The sequence below is a fragment of the Lonchura striata genome, chromosome 2 (genome assembly GCF_050655825.1).
Source record: "Lonchura striata isolate lonStrDom1 chromosome 2, ASM5065582v1, whole genome shotgun sequence".
In the NCBI taxonomy this organism is placed as follows: domain Eukaryota; kingdom Metazoa; phylum Chordata; class Aves; order Passeriformes; family Estrildidae; genus Lonchura; species Lonchura striata.
Window position 1 is genome coordinate 28,714,850 of NC_140704.1, and position 22,809 is coordinate 28,737,658.

Below are 22,809 nucleotides of genomic sequence, written 5' to 3' on the forward strand. Positions count from 1 at the left end.
CTCAATTCTATTTTTATTCCAGAATTAAAAGTTTTAATTATAATTTCAAAAATTAATGCTAGAAATTAAGTGAAAAAATTCAGTGAAAAACTCATACATACAACAGGAGAATCAAAATCATCATGCATTATGAAATAAATACACATTATTATTTATTAAATAGTAATCTTTTATTGGTTGGTTTGTCACTATCCAGGGCTGCATATACTTTCGTGGGTAATTGAAAATCTAATTACTTTTCTACAGACATAAATAAAAATTAGAACATCCTATACTTCATCATTAAATGGGGCAAAGTAAAGGAAGGCATGAAATGAAGACAAAATGTATGCTAGCATTTTCCCTTTCTGCCTTATAAAGGAAAAGGGTGAGGGAAACTCTCTTATAAGCAGAGACCAATCTTGCTTTCTTCACTACTCACTCATCTCATTCCAGTACCCAGTTTTAAACCTGGTTATGATCTAATTCCATACTCCTGGTAGGCTGGGATTCAATTGAGTTAAAGATTTTTAAACTCACTGCCAGTCAACCTTATCATGAACTTTCATTATGTGCATGTAATTAATTGGGTCCAATGAACAATATCAGTACTGAGTTATAGACTTTTTCCCCCCCACCATATAATTAGAATATAATTACCCACAGGATATCAGAATGATGCAAAACCTTTCCTCTAAATGTGCCCTCATTAGGAAACAAGTCTCAATGTACATTTATTCAATCAGTATGAATTAATTAAAATGTTACTGAAATAAAAGAGAGTAACATTAAAGTGTATCTGACATCTATTAAAAGACTATCACTTGAGATCTGCACACCGTTTATAACAAAACTCATTTAACTTGAATAAAAAACTTCACCATACAACAAGCCTTATACACAGTAAACAGAAAAGTAAAAAGGACTAAAGTTGACAGACTACATTTCATTAAAATATTTTAAATTGATGCAGTGAGATATGAAAAATCTTTACAAGACACTGAATCTAGACAGGTGTGATGTTTTCATGATGTACACAGTATCAACTACATGAGTTTCCCCATCTTTTTTTCTTCAGCTGACAATGTAGCTTATCATATTTAAGAATAAAATTTGAAAAGCTCTATTTTTGTGCAGTTTTTTAACATGGGAGGACCCTTATTTAACTTATACCAGCCATCTAACTTTTACATGACAAGGCATTTTGGTTCTCTCTTGCCACTAGGAGTCACTCAGCTGAGACCATTTTGTAGCAGTCGTATAATACATGGTGCTGTCAAATGCAATGTGTGAAAAACTCCTTTAAATATGTAGAAATTGTTGAGGCTGGACTTCACAAGAACTGAAGAAATGAGACATGAGAAATGCTGGATGAAAAAGGAAAAAATATGAATGTCCCTAGCTCTGCAAAAAGAAAAGATGAGAACGGATTTAGTCCATACCGTTGAAGGAAAACTTAAGAGAAGGCATCTTGTTCTGAGATTAATTCTGCAGTTTTCTGAAAGAAATCTTCCAAAGTTACAGGTGGAAAGGAGGACCAACATTTTTAGGAGATCAAAGATACAATATTTTTCATCTTGCTATTTTCCTTATATTCTGTGAGAGAAGAAAATACATTCTTCTCTGACACCTCAAAATGCTCAAGGATATGCCTGGTACACCAAGCATTATGGTAATCTGCTTTTATATACCTTCCACAAATAGACAGCATTGCAATAATATTAATGCTCAGCTGATCATTGAAAAGTTAAATGTGTGACCTGGGTGAAGGACCACTCCACTGTCATAGTTGTATGTCTGAACACATATTTTTTATTAACAGACACACTTCCTATTGCATGGTTAGATGGTTTCCACAAGAATATATTCACTGGTTTTGCTGTCCCTAATGAGAATGCTGCTCTCATGTGCACTGAAGTATTATGTTTCTCAAAAGGAATCCCCATAACAGGAAATGGGAGACACTAATTAAAAAATTACTAACACAAATCATACGTACACTATAACCAATCACTTTCAGAAGAAATTTCTATTAGTTAGGTCAGTGAGACAGTATTTGTAACATAACTAAACCCAAGACTTCAGTGAATTTTTGAAAGAAACTACTAGATGAAAAAATATACTACAAAATTATAAAGTCCCCATTCAATCACAGTAAAATATATTTTCTATTCTGAATAATATAAATTGTGCTGAAATACATGTCTTGTGCTGCATTGTTAGTAACATGATTCCAAAACAGGAAAACATATTTACTTCTGCTTATGCCTTGAAAATTTGGAGATAAAGCTATTCAAAGGTGATTTGACTCTAGAGTGGTTCTACATATCCTCTAAACAGCTCAATTCCAATTGTGGAATAAAAATCTTAATTCCTCTATCCCTCTTCCTCTCCTGAAAAGAAAATGTAGTTATGCCAATATAACCGAAGATAAATTTTCATGCTGAAGGTTCATTCTGTTAATACCAAGGGCAAATGACAAATAACATTAATTTGAAAACAACAGCCCAATAACAGAATCATAATTTCCAGATGCAAACTTCCAAAGTATGATCTCAAATCCTGAAAATCAAATAAGGTAATACGGAATATAATCATTCAACAAACTTAAAATAGTATTTTAAAACTATCAATCAGAACATGTCCAGATACTACCAAAATACCATAGAGACACATTTTTCTGACTTAAAAAATATTTAAAATACTTCATAAATATTAAAGGCAGGTTTCCATTGGATTGTTTCATTGAGAGCAATGGAATAATACCACTTTACACAGGTAGAGGGCCAAAGTCTAACATCTGTACCTTAACAGATTTATAAACAAACAGCCAAAAGGATTCATTAGAAAACAAGTAATTTACAATAGACACAATTATTACTCCTAATGATCAGCAACTGGTTTAAGATAAGGATGTATATTTTCTTTTTTGCCTCCTCTCACTAAATTACACTTTCTTAAGTTCAAGCATTTTTTACACTTATTATGAAATATATTTAAAGAGGACCACTCATCTGTTCTCTTATGAATATGATGATGCTATGACTTTCATCAGCATAAAATATCCAATTTAATATGTGAAAACATAAGTTAATTCTCAAGCTCTTTTTTAATGATAAAATGGTCAGCTCTTTTCTATACAACCTACACATAGCATGCATTTTTATTTTCATTGAATTGAGTTATTGTTTTTGTGGACAGAGAAATTTACTGTCCACGACTGCAGAATAAAATATACTATAATGTTGATGCATAGCTTACTGCAAGACCAGTGTCATCATTCCAGGTAACCTCCGGCTTAGATCAGAGACCTCAGCATTGCAGATATACAATATGCATCCCAAGCAAAAACTGCCCATAAGAATAACTTCATTATTCTGGGAAGCTGGATCTATAAAAGATGTAAAATGTAGAAGTGTTCTGCCTATACAGTTTCTGGTAAGTACAATCTGAATAAGTGATAAAACCTGAGTCAGCTTCAGTTATAATATGCCCTACACAAGGTTCATTCTCACATGAAGGAAAATGCAATATAAAGAGGGTAAAACACATGCCTATAAACTCATGAGCCAGGATTTCACATTGTGTTTAAGGTTCACATAGTCCCGTGTATTTAACAAATATCTGGAAGCCAGCCCCAGTAGCATTTTAATGTTGCATTTGAGAGAGGATTACGTCTGAAATTAACATACAAACAACTCACCAACACTACTGGGCAGATTGATGTGGGTGGTAAAATATGGTCCTTCAAAGGTCCACAGTCACATTCAGGTTTCAGATGTGAAGCACACTTGTTATGCAACTATATAAAGTCAGAAAATGAAGATTCAACTTAGACACTTTTCTATTATAGCATAAGAAAATGACCATCCTAGAATGGGGTGAGTTTCATTAACCTTATTATTACTGAAGTGCTGGAAGGAAAACAAACCCACTGCAGTAGAAAGCTCCCTAGGATGGACAAAACTACTATACTTGTATTAAGTGAAGAATAATGGATTAAAGTATTTTTCAGTTTGGAAATTGCATTTGTGGAACAGCACATAAAATACGATCATTGCACAGCAATACATAAACATTGGGATACTGCTACTGGTGACCAAAAGCTTCATTTCAGGAGAGAGCTTGCATTGAGCCAGAACTTCTACTATTAGTGAGTAATTCAAGGCAGCTTTGGGCACTATTGGTGTAACTCTGCTTCCTTCCTGAAACTGATAGCCACTACAGATTCAAATATAGAAGAAGAACACTGGAATATCCTATGTTAAGCTTTATTGGGTAAATTTTGGCCTTGACAGAATCAGCTTTCAGGCTTCCACTGACTGCTGAGGAACGGGAACTACTCTCCTTTTTCAAATTTATGCTTAGAATTCATCCAGTTTTTTGGAAAGCAATGACAATAATTCTACTCCAAAAACATGAAAAGAATATCCTCAGGAAGAGCATTGGCTGACCTCTATTTTGTTACAGAGTTTGAATGGACAAATGTGCATATAACAGGAACATAAAACAGTAACAAGTAATGATAAATGATGAAATATTTTGCATTAGCCATCAAAAGTTCCTGTTCATAATTTAGAATTTTACTCAATTCAAATGACTCTAAATATTCAGCCACACATTACAAAGGCACAGTTGTGTGCTTGGATCACACAAAGCATTCACATTTAACTAGTATACTTCACAATATCACTAGAGATAGAATAAAAAAATCCATATTGTAAAATTTTGTGGAAGTTTACTTTTTCTGGACTTAATGATCATAAAGGTCTTCTCCAAATTAAATTATTCTGCATTTTTGTCTCTATATGGATTCAATAAAATGCATTAAGGTGTTCAGATAGCATCCATTTCCCTTAGAGATGGACATTTTTGAAAAGATGTGTATATTCACAGAAAAGAAAAATAATCAGGCTAATAAATATCAGGAGTTTTGAGGTAAAAAATCTTATTAACAAGTGATTTATCTAGCATAACAGGTAGCATGTAGTATTAGTTCAACAGGTTCAAAAGCTGTTACAAAACCTGTAGTTCAGTGTCTGCATCTGTAAATCACATTTTTCCAGTGACTGACTCATTTTTCCCTTAAATGGTTTAAGTAATATGAACTCTATCAAAATTACAATAAAATTGTACCAATTGCTGATGTATATAGACTTTATTGGTAATATGGTCTTCATAAAATTTCTGGTACAGTTAATTTTGACATGACATTTCTGAATTTTGAACTGAATGGAACCTAATATTAGCCTTGTCCATATTCATTTATACTGCAAAGTTACCTTTTTAGGCAGTTTCTTAGCAACAGAAAATAAAAGACTAAAGAGTTTTGATTTACTCTAAGTATCAAAGCCTTATTGTGAGGGTATTTTGGTAGTCCTGTAATCTAAATCATTTGTCATGTTAATTCTCTGCCTCAGTGGTAAGGCTACTTGTACCATAATTAATGCACACCAGGCCATGTTACATCAAATAAAAGTATCTTCACACATTCAGTGGTAATTAGCAGCTTTGCTACTCAGTGGCATGCAAACTTATCTATTAAAAAATAGCTTAATCTTCTTATTAGTCTCTGCTGATCTCTGACAACAGAATTGGCACATGGCAAATAACAAAAGGTAGAAGAAATGTAGCTTTAATGAAAATAACACTTTGACTCACAGAAATAAACTAATATGCTTGCCTCTCAAAGAAAAACTGTATTTTGGTAGGTTTTTATTACATTTCCCCAAAATTCCCTTATCCTGAACCTATCTCTTATAGAATATTACCTCCTTCACAAACCTGCAAAGAAGGAAAAAGTGTATTTGCTGGAGAGAAGATGAGGCAAAAAAAACTGACATCACCATGGTGGAGAACTACAAATTATATGGAAAAAAGATCATGGATTTGGCTGAGAATACAGGATAACAAGCCTCCTTAATGAAAAATACCTCTAAATTTTGGGACTTGAGTCAATTATTTGACATCAGAAGTGACTTTATTAAGTTGTAAGGAAATATATATATATATTTAAAAAGCATGGAAGAGGCTCAGAATTAGTTCCATAATAAAGAGCATCCCCTTCGATTGTAAGCTGTAAATGTGCAGTACGACTTGAAAAACACATGAAGGATGTGATCATTATATAACCTTAGAATATCCATTCAAAAATCATGCATGTGTTAGAAATTCTAAATACTTTTTCTGTAATAAAGGTGTTACTATTAGAAAATGAAGTTATTACAATAGAATATATCAAATGAAGAGAATTGCAAGTGAATAGGAGTTTGAAATATAATTTGTAGTATTTAAATATACTAATTGTTTACTTGTGTCTAATTCACATCTGAATCTATAAAAACAAATAAAAATATTATTAAATTTATTTGAAAATACAAACTACTTTTAAAAAAGCCTTTAAATTAGTGATGGAAATAAATTGAAAAATTGTAAACCTTAGTGCCAATATTTTCAATTTTAGCCGTCAAAAAATACACATCCATTTTTAATTGGAACCTTGACAGTTATTTAGGCATTTAAATAAGCACACAAGGACCTGAGATATTTTCAAAAGAATTTAGCATTTTTCTTTAGAGTGATTTCAATCATAAATAATTCCTAAGTACGCCTTCAGTGAATAACAGTTCTTATGAAAATCCTCTGAATCTTTATGTACAACTTCAAGGAGTAAAAGACCTTTACAAATCTGATCCAGATCCACATGAAATAATGGGAAAAAAAATTCTACTGAAGAAAGATGAAACTTGCAACTTCCTTTGACTTTAGAAGTCAACATATGTTACATAATATATATTTCTTGAATGATATACACATATTAAACAGATATAAATACTTCTATATCTACAGCAGAACACCCTTATTTTTCTTGCTAAACATGTATAGCCATTCCCTAAGTTTAATTATCTACATGTGAAACATTTTGGATTGGGTGTTTTACTCTTTACATAAATTATCCAAATTCTGACAGCAATCTGGACTACATATTTGCTTTCTTCTAAAATATTGTTTTTTAAGTAATCATAACAGCTTATCACTGAAAGCATCCTGGATCTATTTGCTTTGATGATGTTTCATATTTTGTATTCTTGTGTTAAGAAAATATGTCATAAAACATCCAAACTTGTACGTTTAAAACAAACATTCACTAATGCCCCAGTCTCATATTATTATTTAAAGCACTGAACAAACAACTGCTGTTCCGTAACAATAATAATAATGATATCAGCAAAACCATCAAATACACACCAAGAAGGCTGAAATCTCTCCCCATTTAGATTTAAATCCTGCCCTGGCTAGAAACAGAAATACTGGCATTGCTCCTTCTAGCATGAAGATCTCACTTATAAGGGCAGTGTCCCCTGAATGTCATTAGTTCCAGCTACTGGTTCCTGCTGAATAAGGAGCACACAAAAGTTGTATATATTTGACTTGGTGCACAGATTACTTGTCTCTGCTATTATTCCCAGACTCTTGGAATCACTGTATCCTACCAGATGTCCTCAAATTCATTTGCCTGTCAGTATATCACCAATTAGACCTAATGTCACAGTGACCTTGATTTTTCCTGGTACTGAAAACTTTCTTAATCTTTCTGTACTGTAGATTGGGAATTCTGCTCTTAAGTGGCACATGGTATTTTCATATGGATATTGTCATGAAGCAAATTTGCTTCATGACATATTGAAATAAGCATTTCATGACATGGAATAAGCATATTTGCTTGCCACAATTAAGAAGTCCTAAGAATACTTTGCATATACTGTTCTTTAAACACACACTAGTCATGGCTGATGACTAAACTGAATGAGACATTCCAGATTATAAGGCTAGAGAAAGACATTCAATGATTTTTATCTCTCAAACTTGAGAAAGGTTTTACTGTAGTATACTCACTGTAATCTGACACCAAACACAGTGAAGTCCAGTCAAGCCTTGGTAACACTTTATAGTTTTGTGACACTTATCACATTTTGTTGGACAGTTTCCTTCTACCCAAAAATGGTGCATTACCTGCAAAAGAAAAATGTGGATATACACAGAGTTACTAAATTAACAGGTACATGGCAAAGCTAATGCTACCCCAAACTTACATCAGTATTCTTTTTAGACTTCACATATGTTTTGATGCAAGATGCAGGAGCTCTGGAGACACAGCGTTCATGGACTGTATACTTGCAAACTGAAAAAAGAAAGACATTATTAGATGTTGCAGCAATGGTGTTTCTCACTACATTTCTGTGAAACAGATAACATTACCAGCATGTCATTTCTAAGTAATCAATCCAATCAGTCAATGAAAACTCAAACAAGACTGCTTTTTCCATGGAATACAAAAGGCCAATTAGAACAGGAAATATTATGCAAGTGAGAAATCCAAGAATGCACTATCATTGCATAACAGGAAATGCTTAATTAAATCAGCCCTTACTAAATTTTTTCACAATAATTCCCAAATGACAAAAATATTAAAGACAAATTGGTGATTGCCAAGTGGTTTGTGTTGCTTGCTAGTAGGAAGAAACACGTATTTTACGAACTATAGGCATGAGAGCAGCTGGCAACCACAAAAATAAAAGCTAATGAATTCACGTTGTTCCTACCATTGATTTATAAATCAGAAATGGCAGATTAGTCCATTTTTTAACAGCAATTGTTTTCATGCATTCCATGTAAGCACCCTAACTTTGACTCCTGTTTTACAAAATACCAACTCCTGAGAAGATTTTTTTTTCCCCTAAGCCCTCCAACACCAGTTTTAGGTAACTGCTATTTCTGACCAGGACTGTAAAGATCATGCTAGCTGCATTTGGAAAACATACAATGCAGGGTACAATGCAAAGCTCTCCTGACTTCAGTGACACAACTGTGCCAAGATGAGGAAATAATGCTACAGCTTATGCCTGCATTCAATAGAGTCAACTATTAAAAACTGAGAATGAATTTCTCCCTGCATGGTATATGTCTCAGGCTTTTGACCTCGAGAGCAATTAAGCACAAAGTACTTCTAAACACCTTGCTTGCACCTATTACACAAACCCAGTGGGAGGCGCAGCCATTAATCAGACAAACTGCAGGGAGTAACATTGTTGATTGGACCATGGAGGGATGGTGAGGACCCCTGTGGTTCCCCCTTTTTTTTTTTCCTCCCACACAATCTAAAATGCAAATAATGAAATCTATAGCAGCAATGCTTTGAAAATAAACTGGAGAAAAAGCTTAGCAAAATAAGGAAATAGTGGAATAGTTTTGCAAGTAGACTCATGCCTCTTGCTGCATGAAGTAATTGAAAGGAGCATGTTCTTCAGATACTCTGAGACCATTGTTCTTACAAAATAAATGCCTAGCACAATAATAAATACATTCTCAAAAGACACACTGCAGCATAAAAAAATTACAGGTCTTGCAAGGCTGGTCTTTTGGGACAGTTTATATAACTGGTCTACCCATTTATGGTAACTACTGAAGGTGATCTACATTATTTTCTCAATAGAACTGTCTTTCCAACATATATGGGTCTTAGTTTTTCACAATATCAGTCTGACAAAAAAGAACATTAAAGTATTTTATGTATATATTCCAGCTACTGTCATCAGCATTTAATAATCTCAAGTTGCGCAATTTCTATTTGTTTGAATTTTAATAAATGTATCTTTCCCATTTCATATTATGGTGAATGAAACTACATGATGTGAAAATGTATACAAGGATTTACATGTGAACTATATTTCAGAGAAGTCTGTGGCCCCCAGAGGAGAGAAATGGTCAATTCAAACCCCTCACTCATTCACGACTAATCTCAAATCAAATCAATAGAGCAGTAAAGGCAGAAAGGTTCTCATCAGCTGTAAGGGGCTATCTTTCATACCAAAACTGGTGAAAATCAGTTGCAGTAAGAAACCGATTATTTTACCAAAAAGAAAAATGAAAGGTGACTTGGTAACCTCATGAGAAGAATACAGTTAGGTATTGAAGTTCTCATTAATCTAATGGAGCAGGGCATAGCATGAACCAATTATTGGAATCATCCGTAAGACATACTCAATTCAGAAAATAGGTCTTACCAAAAGATTAATCATTGGAACACATCACAAAAAAAAGATATGGATCTTCCATTTCTGGAAACTTTCAGATGGAGATAAGGTATCTTTCAGCAAGCCTTGGTTTCTCAAGAGAAATATTATGAGGTGGTCAAATACAGATTACTAGGAAATGCATAGCTATAGCTCAAGGAATTAAAGGGTAGTAATTGCATCTAATAGCTTAATAAAGGTCAAATTAGATACAGTAGCTTTTCTGTGCTCCTCTTCTTAAAATATATAATCAGATAATACATGGATTGAGATTTATGACTAAAAAATAAGTAACTATACAAAGCTTTAGAACTGTTGCAGAAGTTTGATTTCTGGGAAACTGGGATTTTCACCTTCATAATTAACAAAAACAATTCTGTAAAAAATTTGAATCAAAAAACATGGGACTTTGTCAAGTTGATACCTTTTGTACAAAAACTAGTAAAAACAAAATGGGAGCAACAAAAGTATAAATTTAAAACCTAGGTTTGATACTCTCTAATAAAAAATAAAAAAGCAATAGCAGTAAAGAAAAAAAGAGCAATAGACTCCAAAGGGAACTAACAGTGATAACCCTTTGAAAGTAGAAAACTCCCTCAAACAACACATTTTAAAGCCAAATCTCCTGAAAAATTAAAAAAAAGAACCATGGGCACTCAAGCAGAGAAGAGGAGGAGGACACACTACTGTGGTGGCAATGGTTTTGTAAGGGGAAGCTATTAGTTCTTTGTTATGCACCAAGAACAACATTTCTAGTAACAGACATGTAAGCAAATGGACCCTGAAATGCTCATACTCACAAGAACAGCAGAGACCTTGCTTGCCTACTCCGATCAGCATGTTCAAACAAAGATTACAGTAGGCAGGCTTGTTGAAATGTTTCAATCTCCATACATGCTGCCCATCATCTTTCACATTCTGCAGAGCACATAAGAGAAACAGATTTCACTTAATAAAATAAACAGTGAAATATATAAGTGCCAATAAAAATTGGTGATTGACTCAAGAACGTAAAAGACAAGCTGTTACTTCATTTAAGACTCGGCACCAGATCACAGCACAATCATTCTAAATACACAGGCAATGATACAATAAAAAAATTCTTCAGAAGCTCATGGACATCCACATGTTTCAAAAACAACTCAGAAAAAGCCAAAAGGCTGCTGTCACCACTGCAACACAATGATATCAATGTAACAAGTCTGACATTAAATTACAACTGGTATTATTTTTTTTCTCGAGAATTATCCTAAAAATAATAGTGCTGCAGGTCAGAAGATAAAACTCCCCAAAACAAACAATAGCAAGGGTTTTCTAAAACCACACAAATATCCTTAATGACTGTCAGAACTAGTTACATATATCACATAGGTTAAACAGGAAAACCAACCACACCACAACAACTATTCCCAGCTTTAAATTAAGTTAATCTATACTGCCAATTATCTATCAAAACCCATGTATTTAAGGATGAGATTTATATCTTAGACCTCTTCTCCAAAAATGGAATTCTTATGCTTAAGGCAAATTTTTTCAGTTAGCTGTTGCACTATACTCAAATTGTTCATGAATAAATTGATCAACTCACTGGCACTTACTACTTAGGGGCCCACTGTAATTTACGTGAATCTCTAAAATTTTATCAAGTCACTAATTTTTACAAAACTAAGCTTTCTGTTGGATGATTCTCCTCTTCCTTCTTAATGGAATCCTTCTGAGGCCTCTCTGTTTTTTGAAGGCTAAAAAAAATGATGTGCAATTGGTACAGATGCTAAATTCTCTAAATTCCTGGCTTCTTGGCAATACCAGCCATGAGGCTTTTTCCTTTCTAAAATCATCAGAGGTTTTTATTTTAAAAAAACTAGATGAACCTTCTTTAAAAAAACCTAATTTCTCTTTTACGAAATATAACGTCCAATGGAACACAGACAGTTAATGTCCATCAGCTGCTGCCTTGTGATTGCTGAAACTCTGTTGTCTTCTTGGTCACGTTACTGCCAAAAAGAAATTGCCATATAGCTAAAGCAAGTCACACCAATCTCTGTTTCTCAGAAACCACATCAACAGCTGGTTCTTATCCAGTTTCTGATTTCTCACATCAAACTACTATTACTTATCATCATGTATACACAATATTCCTGAATATATTTTCAATAATATGATGGTTTTCACTGATAAGAACAGTCAATGTACATTGGTGAACATAAATTTTAATAAAAATTTAGTTTTGTCCTATATTAGCATATACTGTATAAGTTATGTCCTTAAGAATCTATTGCTCTGTTCTAGAATTAGAAGTCGATACAAGTCAAATACCATGAAGACTTCATCATCCTTGTGAGCAAAAAAGAAAAATCCTAAAGCAAAATCATCACTGTAAGAAATTAAGAATGTTTGGCTCAAAGCTAGGTCTAAGCCAGAACACAACTTTGAAAATTTCCTACAAGTCATCTATAAGCTGAAGTCCGCTAAAATATATTTTTTTTCTCTAGTATATCAGGATCAGAGCATAAGTAGTACCAGCAGGAGTTCAAATGCCATCTCTGACAGCTGGGCAATGTCAGGGTCCCCTTTCTGCAGCAAAAGCACAGCAGATGCCTAATGTGGGATTCTCAGACTGGCAAAGAGTGTGGAAGTTTTCCAATTTCCCCTGAAGAAGCAGAAATAGATTCTGCAGCTGTGAAGCACTAGAAGCCTGTCAAGCTCCTTCATGACTGGCAGCTGAAGAGGATGTATTCCATTAAAGAGAGCATTCTAACTTCTATTTTTCTTCCATATTCCACACGTTTTTGAAGTATTGTTAAACAACAATATAATATGTGAATTTCAAGCCTTCTGAAAGTAGGCAATTATTCATTAGATAACCAAAGACCATGTAAATCCTTTTGAGAAAAATACAGCAAACAATGTCCTCTTCAATTTTAACATCACTCAGATCATCAATACATAGTTATAAACCACAAGCACTTCAAATGTGAACTGACCAGCCTTCCTTAGCAAAATACTTGCTGTTAGGAAAATTAACAGAAATTCAAATTTATGCATAAACTTGCCCCTCTTCCACATTAATTTTGTACTACTTTTTAATTTTAATTTCATTTTGAAAGAATGACCATTATATGTGAGTATGTCGCTTCTTATTTGAATGGAACATATGGTCTAACTTAGCTGGCATTTTCCTTATCAGAAAAACAAACAAGTCTTGATGTGGGTGTTCTGCCAATTAAAACACTTAGCTGTGTTACAGACTGCAACTGATGCAAATCTATTACATAAACACAATGCACTTTTGGAAAAGAGCAAATTAAATTTTTGCTCTTGTGCATTGCCAAAAATAAGCAATAAAGTGCTGCATATGATTATGCATGCACATAACTTTTTAAAACACTGCCAAGAGAAAAAAAAAAGACATAATATGAAACAAAGCTACTTCAATGCAAGTCTTTAAGTATGAATAAAATCCACAATTCTTACACATCAGTGCATTTACTGACATTAACTCATTTTGCTTTCATATCCTGAGAAATAGTTTAAAAACAAATAGGCATTAAGAAGATCTCAAAGCAGGGCAGGTACAGTAAAATGCTCTCCCTCACTTCATTATACACATCACTGAAAATCAAGCCTCCATATGTCATACCCAGACTTTTAAACATAATGACAATAGTAACATTTATTTTGTTAACAATGATTCTCTTAACTCATGGTCCTGACCCTGCTACCATGGATTTGATTGCCAAAACCACCTGACCTTAAAAAGCAAGTCAACCATAAAAGAGCCAACCTTAGAACGAGTGGAAAATTTTATGCTCTCAGACATTAGCTACATGTCCCTAACCTGGTTTAGTATTAACTTATGTCAGCTTTTCAGATATTTGTGTATAAGGTAGACAAAGAGATCTTCAAGATTCTGAGACTTAAAAAAAGGAATGAAATTACTAATAAATTTTGATCCCAGCAAACACACCCTCTTAAAATAGCTACAGAATGTCTAAAATACCAGAATATTCAGGTTTTTTTCTATGAGAAGAGTTAGTAACAAGCATCCAAGTTAGAAGAATGTTATGGAGTAGCTGTTATTCTTTCACTGATTATTTTATTTCCATTTATTTTAAAAATATTTACTTGACTTGTTCAAGATAATTTTATTATGATTTTTAGGTATTGTTCCATCAGTGGGAAGGTGAGAAGAGTTTCTATTAAACTATGCAGCAAACATAGTTTAAAGCAAATACAACTGTATTTGTATTTAAATGTATTTCTATACATTCTATACTCCTTTGGTTGGCTCTCAGCAAAGAATTCATATCATGTTTTGTTTTGTTCAATTTATTTTGGGAAAAAAGGGTTTTAAGTCTGTTTTTGGTCAAGTGGAGAGGGAGTAACCTGACTCAAGGGACACACAGTGTTTGGAAGGCTCACTTCTGAGATACTGGGCGTGTGTGTGTGTTTGAGAAATCTAAACAAAAGTCTTCTACAGCCTTCATCCACATACTCATCCAGAAATAGAAAAGGGAGCAGAGGAGGGAAAACCAAATGGCTTTTAAAAGCTTCATAAATAGCCACAGTATAGTTTCCCTGTCCAAAATCTGTCATCTGCAGAGACCTTGATGCCGCATTAATTAAATTGTAAATAACGGTAAAATTGTATACCTGCATGAAACACCGTTTATTTTACACCTTATACACAGAAGAGGTTAGTTACTCCTGCGTGTTCCCGGGCTTTTTTCAACCCGGAGACAAAAGGGAAAGCGGGGCTGTAGTAAGGAAAGGCATTTGCGAAGTTGCCACAGGGCAGCGGGGCCAGGGCCGGGCCGGGCAGCGCCTCGGCTCCGCCAGCGCGGCAACCTCAGCCGGGACACCGCAACCTCAGCCGGGACACGGCAACCTCGGGGGACACCGCAACCTCGGGGGACACGGCAACCTCAGCCGGGACACCGCAACCTCAGCCGGGACACCGCAACCTCGGGGGACACCGCAACCTCGGGGGACACGGCAACCTCAGCCGGGACACGGCAACCTCAGCCGGGACACCGCAACCTCGGGGGACACGGCAACCTCAGCCGGGACACCGCAACTTCAGGGGGACACCGCAACCTCAGCCGGGACACCGCAACCTCAGCCGGGACACCGCAACTTCAGGGGGACACCGCAACCTCAGCCGGGACACCGCAACCTCGGGGGACTCGGCAACCTCAGCCGGGACACCGCAACCTCGGGGGACACGGACACCGCAACCTCAGCCGGGACACCGCAACCTCAGCCGGGACACCGCAACCTCGGGGGACACCGCAACCTCAGGGGACACCGCAACCTCGGGGGACACCGCAACCTCAGGGGGACACCGCAACCTCGGGGGACTCGGCAACCTCGGGGGACACGGACACCGCAACCTCAGCCGGGACACCGCAACCTCGGGGGACACCGCAACCTCAGGGGGACACGGCAACCTCGGCGGGGACACCGCAACCTCGGCGGGCCCTGCCGCCACAGCAGAGCTCCTTCATCCCTGACGGAGAGTCTGCCTCCCGCTGGGAACGAACTGGCACAACGGGAGCGAGCTACAGCTCAAGGGGCTCGAGTTTGCCCTCTGCCTGTATGGAAATAGCGTATGGAACTTCGGCCTTCCAGAAAACTCAGAAAGGACTTACAAAAATGTCACTCGGGACAATAAAAGGCCTGCCCTTCTTCCTCTCTGAACGAAATAAACAGAAGACTATGAAACTGGCCAGGTTTTGAGCAGTCATTTCAAAATCAGGCCTGAAGGGATTACTCACGGTATAATAGATCACCTGGACTCACAAATGAAATTTTGCAAGCTTCTAGTTGGATTCCATTTTAACATACAGCTCAAAAAGTATGGCAACATATGTAATATACACAGTAAGAACCAGTAAGTCCACCAAGTGTGGACTCCCACTGAAACATTCTATCCCACATTCAATTAAAAGAGTTTAAATGTTGTTTTTTAAAATATTTAAGTACAATCACATAATATTTGCTGCTTGAGGATCCGAAGTAGAATTTGAAGAGTAGATCCTTAAGATTTAATTGAAACATAGTCTCAATTCAACAAAAATATTTGTTCCACCAAAATTTACCTTGATTTAAAAGGTGAACTGGGTTGGAAGTTACAATTAATTATTTAAAAGAAAGGTATATTTGCCTTATTTCAAAATATTGCTGACTTTATGCAGCATTTGCTGGTTTTAAACTTCTCTCTCACCTTAGGGCAACTATTCAGTACCAGGCACAGTGCAACCATGACATCTAGTGGCCAGTGGAGAGGGAATAAAATACTTCCCCAAAGTACAGCATTTCTTTAAACACTACCACTTCTGAACTTACAGTTTATACTTCCTTTTTATGCAATCACTGACAGAGATGATAGTAATCATTTGTTACAGGAAAAGTGAGACCAAGCACCTGGCATGCAATTACTTTAAAAGCAAAATCAAGGGCTTCTATCAAATCATGGTGGAATAATACTGTACAACACCTACCAAAGAGCAGAGTACAACACTTATGGCTGAGAAAACCTATCATTAAGAAGCCTTTTGTGCATAGATTACAAAAGAAATCTTAAGTGATGCTAGGCAGAATCAATGAGTTAACTGCCCACCTTCTCTTACAATGTCAATGTATTTAAATTAATTCAGAAACAAATAAAAAGGTCAGAAATTTCAAAGGTTTCTACCGTGGAGAAGTAGAATAAATAGCCTAGTGGTCACTAATGTGCAAAAGACCACTTCCCAAAGAATCAGGAGTACTGCAGAGATATCTCTGTCCAATTGGTGTTTGGGTGAAAGACTAACATAGAAGTAAAAATATATTTGGAAAGTTGATGAGGACTGTGAAAACTCCAGACTGAAATGTGACACTCAGCAAAAAACTACCTCATACATTTATTACTAAAAATTAAACCACATAAATAACAAGTTCTTACATAGTTAACATTTTGTTTTTCTTGAAAAAAAATTCTTGAATTTGAAACAACTAAACATCAGAGTAAGAATTACTCTGTCTTAACAACAAAGGTTCCAGTAGATGCCATATAGAACACATTTAGACAGTGCTAATGAGAAAAAGGGTAATCACCCAATTACAAATGGATTATACATGTATGCAATTCCAAGAGCTTTTCTTCTAAAACATATTGCCAAATAGTATATGTATCTAGCTCAGCATCCCTACAGAAAAAGAACCAATTAAGTTCTTATTTAAATTCCCCATCTTGTACCCAAATTATTCATTTAGAACATCAACTACTTTCAAAAGCACCAAAAAATCAAATGTGTCATTTCTATTCTGGTACATTCTCAGAGACAGAACTCTGTATTTGTGAAGTCTACCTTCATAATAACTCCAAAATCAAATCTTAGGAGGAAACAGAACATAAAGGCCAGCAAACTAAAACAAACCAGATATTAAGGTTGATTTCCTAGGGAAATTAGACTTTTTTATGCTCTTTGTCCTATTATCTTCATCACTCTAAACCGCACCAGCAACTTTTCAATTAGTCAATCTCAAATAAATTTGAAGGGCACTAGAAATTTCAAGAAAGTCCATGACAAAAGCTGGGAGGGGAGCAGAGAGAGAGTGGGAGAAAGAGGGAGGGAGGGGGAGAGAGGGAGAGAGAGGGGGAGAGAGGGAGAGAGAAGGAAAGAGGGAGAGAGAGGGGGAGAGAGGGAGAGAGAGGGAGAGAGGGAGAGAGAAGGAGAGAGGGAGAGAGAAGGAGAGAGGGAGAGAGAAGGAGAGAGGGAGAGAGAGGGAAATCAAGCAGATTTCTGTGTTACTTCTCTGACGTGGTAACAGGTGGCTGGTAAATGCTTGTAGCTACAGCTTAACATTCTTGTCTCTCTCTGAAGGGATTACTGATGAGGTCAGAGGGCAAAGGCCACAAACGTGTGAGAGGTCAGCCTAATCTCAACCCCGCTACTCATAAACACTGACTTGTTTGTTCTTTTATTTTTAAATCATATAGTTCCATAGTTCACTTAAATTCTCCTTATTTTTAAATTATTCTGACTAAATCATCTAATACAGTATGTAATAAAAACTGATTGAAAGGCTTTAAATGTAATATAGAACTTTTACATTATATCTGACCTTTCTGTATAGCTATTACAGGAAACTAAGGATTAAGTACAAACAATGTAACTGAATTCTGAAAGTACCATGACAAATCTGCAACTGAAATAAATTATCATAGCTTCACTGACATTAGCATATCAAATTCGACCAGCTGAAAATCTTCTATCCTTCATACAAGCTCTATACAACAGTTAAGTACATTACAGTGTTAATGGACCCCAACCCAAAATAAATTAAATATTCCACTCATATCATAATTTATTTAAATAAACAATAGCCACAATTCTTTGCCACTGTCATACTAGACAAGCTTTGAACCCAATCTCTTGAATTTTGTCATTGTGAATTCAGTACAGAACTAACACTCACAAGAAGGTGACAGAGTAATTTGGTTCGTGGGTTCTTTGTTTGTGGGTTTTGTTTGGGGTTTTTTGTGGTTTTGCTTTGGGGTTTGGAGCAAGGGGAGGGGGGTGGTTTTGTTGTTGCTTTTTTCCCTCTGATTTACAACATATGAATATTACTTGGACATATCTAAGCAGCATAATGCAGTAGGTTATGCCCCTTATTTTCACATATGTCCCAGATTGATAGGCAAGATGTATTCCATTTGCCATCTGTATGGCAGTTGCCTTCTGTTAAGTGGGCAGTTTTCCTTACCTCTTCCACAACCAGCTCTCCCTCCAGGGAGACATCTGCCGAAAATGGGCTATTGAATGTCACTACGTGACTGGTAAGAATTGTAACATCCCATTGTGAGATTCTCTGCCCAGAGGGAGGAGCCAAGCATTTCTACCTGGATATAATCTGGCTTTTGGGGACATCAGACTCAGCTTTTCCACTGGTTCCCAAGAGGAACAGCTGGGGATTTCCACTGGACCTTCAGAGGAAGACTACACCCTTCTACAGGATCACTGCTCTGACAGAGCCACATCTGCCACTCCAGGAGGAATGCAGCCATTCCAATTTGGACTGCTACCAACATGCTGGTCAAAAGGGTGTTAGATTGTATTCTGACTCTGTCAGTGGTTTTTCTTTCATATTATTGCATGTATTTTGTTTCTTTTCCCTTTTCCTAATAAATTTTATTTCTGACTTGGAGTCTCTCATTGGTTTTGCTTTCAAATCAGAACAACATACTAATCAACTTGAGGAAAATCTTAAAATACTAGCACTTTTTTATTTTATTAGTGAGTCCAAAAGATTCTTATCTTATTTTTCATTACCATAACTAAAATGAGAGAGATTAGACACCCAGAAAGCAGAGTCTTGGGAAGCTAGGTTTGCAAAATCTAACAATGGCATGCAAAAATAAATAAGAGCGTCTGACTAATGGCACTGATGCAATGGAATGAAGAGCTTGCATAATACATTAGATGCTGCAAAATCAAAGTCATGCTATCAGTTTACACTAAATAACAGACAGGCATTAGTATTGATTTCACTTTTCAATGTCCTAAAATACAATTTTATTTGAACTATGAACAAATGAGAGTAGTGTATTTTTGCTGGTTTAATGAAAAATTTTAAAAGATTGCTTTTCTCTACATATAATGTGATGGTTTAAAAAATTAAGCAGTTTTAAACACAGAAAGAAAAATAGGAGCCCTTTTAAAGGGTAGCATATTGTCCTAGAGAATCACTAGAAAATTACTAGCAAATCAGCTCATATGTAGGTAATGGAGTTTACATAAACTATGTTTACTGATAACAAGACATTTTGCATGGTATTGTAATACTTTTCCCATGACTGTACATTTGTCTCTTAAATTCATCAAAAACTAGGAATACTCATGATGACAGAAACACTGACCTATGCTAATAACAGGCTGTAGAATTTTGATTGCTATTTATGTATTTTTAGTATTTCCCTAGTGAAGCTATGCACAACATGATAAATATTGAAAAATTAGTAAAAATACTCAAAAGGATAACAGAGCTTCTTTCTAACAGCTTTTGCTTTAATATGAAAATAAACTCTACAGAATGATCTGCATTAATTTATGCCATACTTTAGGAGCTTCAAAATTAGAAAAAATGAAATGTAGATATTGAAAAATATTTCCAGAACATCTATACTACTTGTCATAAAATAAAAATCTGTACTGAAAATCACTATCAGTTATCTGCTATACTGCTTGCTTGAGAGCATTTGCTGGCCTTGGTTAAGAGTAATTCTATGGAAACAGTGGAATTCAGCCTGACAAAAATCTGTTGTTTGATGACAGTAATTTAATATTTTTCTTACTCCGTCTCACATATAGAATTAGGGAATTAGTACCGCATGATTCAGACACATTGAAAGTTGTCTTCAATTCAAATTACTTGTAATTTAATTAATTAGATTTTTCAAGACTTATCTTCTATTCAATAAACTTGTTACATATTCCCCTGCACAAAATATCAATCTGAGCATTGTTCATGCAAATAAAATAGTATAGAGCAACTACAGCAGTCTAGATTGCACTAAGTGGGGAAAATAAATATTGTTTATTATTTTCAATATGTGAAAATTACTTAACAAAAGAGATTAAAAATATATTAGAAGGCTTTCTTTCAAATAGCAGAAAAGCATTTGAAACCCATGCTTCAATAGATGAGTTAAAAATTAGTTCAAATATAGGACAGCAGGTGGCACTGAAAACATGCCAGCCTTAAAAGAACTGTGTTGAACTGGTAGAAAATGGATCATATTACATCTCTATTACCTTTAATGTGAGGTTGTAAATGTAGAGAATATAAGCTCATTTTTCACAATACTCTATCCATTAGTGTAAGTGTCCCCCTTGATACTGCTTCTTTCTATACTTTACTAATGTAGTTACAGAGAAAGAAGATCTTCACAGGGATGTAGCATGACAGGACAAGAGCCAGCAATAATTGCTGCAGAAGAAATTCCATCTGCACATATGAACAAAACTCCCTTAAGAACAATTAACACAGGGAACGTTTGCCCACAGTACTGGTAGAATCCACCTCACTCAATTATCCAGGCTTGACAGGGCCCTGGATAACTCAGTCTGTGGCGCAACAGGAACAAAGATCACCAGAAATTCTTTCCAACCTAGATTGTTCTGTGACTCAGTGCAGTTAGGCCACACAACCCAGTACCATGCTGAGAAGATTAGACACTACTCCATGCCAGCTGTAACATACACATGGGCAGTAAAACACACTTACCAGATAATATTGCAGCTTGGAATTAACAGGTTGTTAGCAGGGAAAATTATTCAGCTTTTTACAACTTCCAGCACCAGAGCCAGCTTATTAGTTGGTGCTTTAAACTGATGCCAGTGATTCCGTGGTTCATTTTTTGCATGTCATTTGGCCAATAATAAAGAGGAGTAAAGCAAAGTCATTCTTTATACAGGCCACAGAGAAACTAACCTAAAGGCCACAGTCAACATGCAAGCAGAAACTTGATGCTACTATTTAATACCTACATTTTCTAACCCAAGTAGGACCAAGAGTGGGATTGTTGTCATTCCTCCTTGGATCCACTCTTCTAGGGAAACAGTGCCATCATGATCATAATCAATTTCTTCCATCATTTCATGAAGAATCTACAGTTTAATGAAAAATCTTGTAAGTTCTAATTTATTATTTCTATATTCTAATACAGCAACTTGTTAGGATATATGCCTATCTCCAATTGTCTCATACAAAAAACCAAAAATATTACTTGCATGGTAGCTGTAGTCAAATGAGTTCAGAAAATAAAGTGTCATACTCGTGTTTACATTTTATTAATACCTTAAGATCCCAAAACAACTTGTGTCCTCTGTGCACTCATTCTTAAGAAGTTTTCAGAGACAAACCACTTATGTTATAGAGGTTAATTATTACATTTATTCAACACTTCATAGATCAAATTTAAACAGCAAAATACCAGTACAAGTGCTAATTCACAGTGCCATAGTGGAACACAGGCTATGCTTATTTTTACCTTACTCACCTACAGAACGCCACGTGGATATGAAGTAACACAAAATTATGATAGCTGTCTCTAGCAACATTAAAAAATTGTGATAACTGGATACTTACTGGACTTAGTTCAGTAATATCCCACTCAAGGTACTCTGCAACATGCATCATCTGAGCAATGATATTTTCCAGCTCCTAGAGATGAATAAAAAAGTATGATATTCAATGCAAGGTTATAAAGAAAAATTATACTGCAAGAAATTAATAATTCAACCATACTGCATGCTGTGACACTATTTCATCAATATTCCTGATGAAATGTACTTTACACTGGAAGCTGTATTCTGAAGTAAATCTGCTTACTAGCAAAACATCCTGCACAGGCTACAAAGCATTCAGGGAGGTGAAATACAGCCCTACAATCAAAGTAATTGAAAGTAGTCACAGATTCTTCCTTCCTAGTTATCTTTCAAGCAACCATGTTTCCACGATCTGATTTCCATCCTGTGATAAGATCATTTAATGATCTTTAAATTCCATCATTCTAATTTGAGCAATCGAAAAACTACTCAAAAAACTATTAAAATTATTATTTTTTACATTAATCGTACAAATCACAAGTTTCTAATAGAAATAGGTATAAAGTGGATTCTGTAAACTATTATAAATTTATTTTCTTACTACTACAGTAGTATTTCAATTTCCCTTGATCACATATCACTAGGGCTTTTCTATACTTATA

General features: G+C 35.5%; 1 protein-coding gene across 8 annotated transcripts in view; it reads right to left on the reverse strand.

The window, feature by feature from the left end:
• DGKB (diacylglycerol kinase beta) overlaps positions 1-22,809 on the reverse strand; it is a 385,149-nt gene that overhangs the window by 228,609 nt on the left and 133,731 nt on the right. For all 8 annotated transcript variants that reach the window (XM_085573112.1, XM_021538316.4, XM_021538321.4 and 5 more), the window contains 6 exons: positions 22,188-22,262; positions 21,587-21,706; positions 10,853-10,970; positions 8,073-8,161; positions 7,876-7,992; positions 3,683-3,781 (listed from right to left, as the gene is read on the reverse strand). In XM_085573112.1, the coding sequence (XP_085429238.1) occupies positions 3,683-3,781; positions 7,876-7,992; positions 8,073-8,161; positions 10,853-10,970; positions 21,587-21,706; positions 22,188-22,262 (618 nt within the window). The remainder of the gene's footprint in view (positions 1-3,682; positions 3,782-7,875; positions 7,993-8,072; positions 8,162-10,852; positions 10,971-21,586; positions 21,707-22,187; positions 22,263-22,809) is intronic.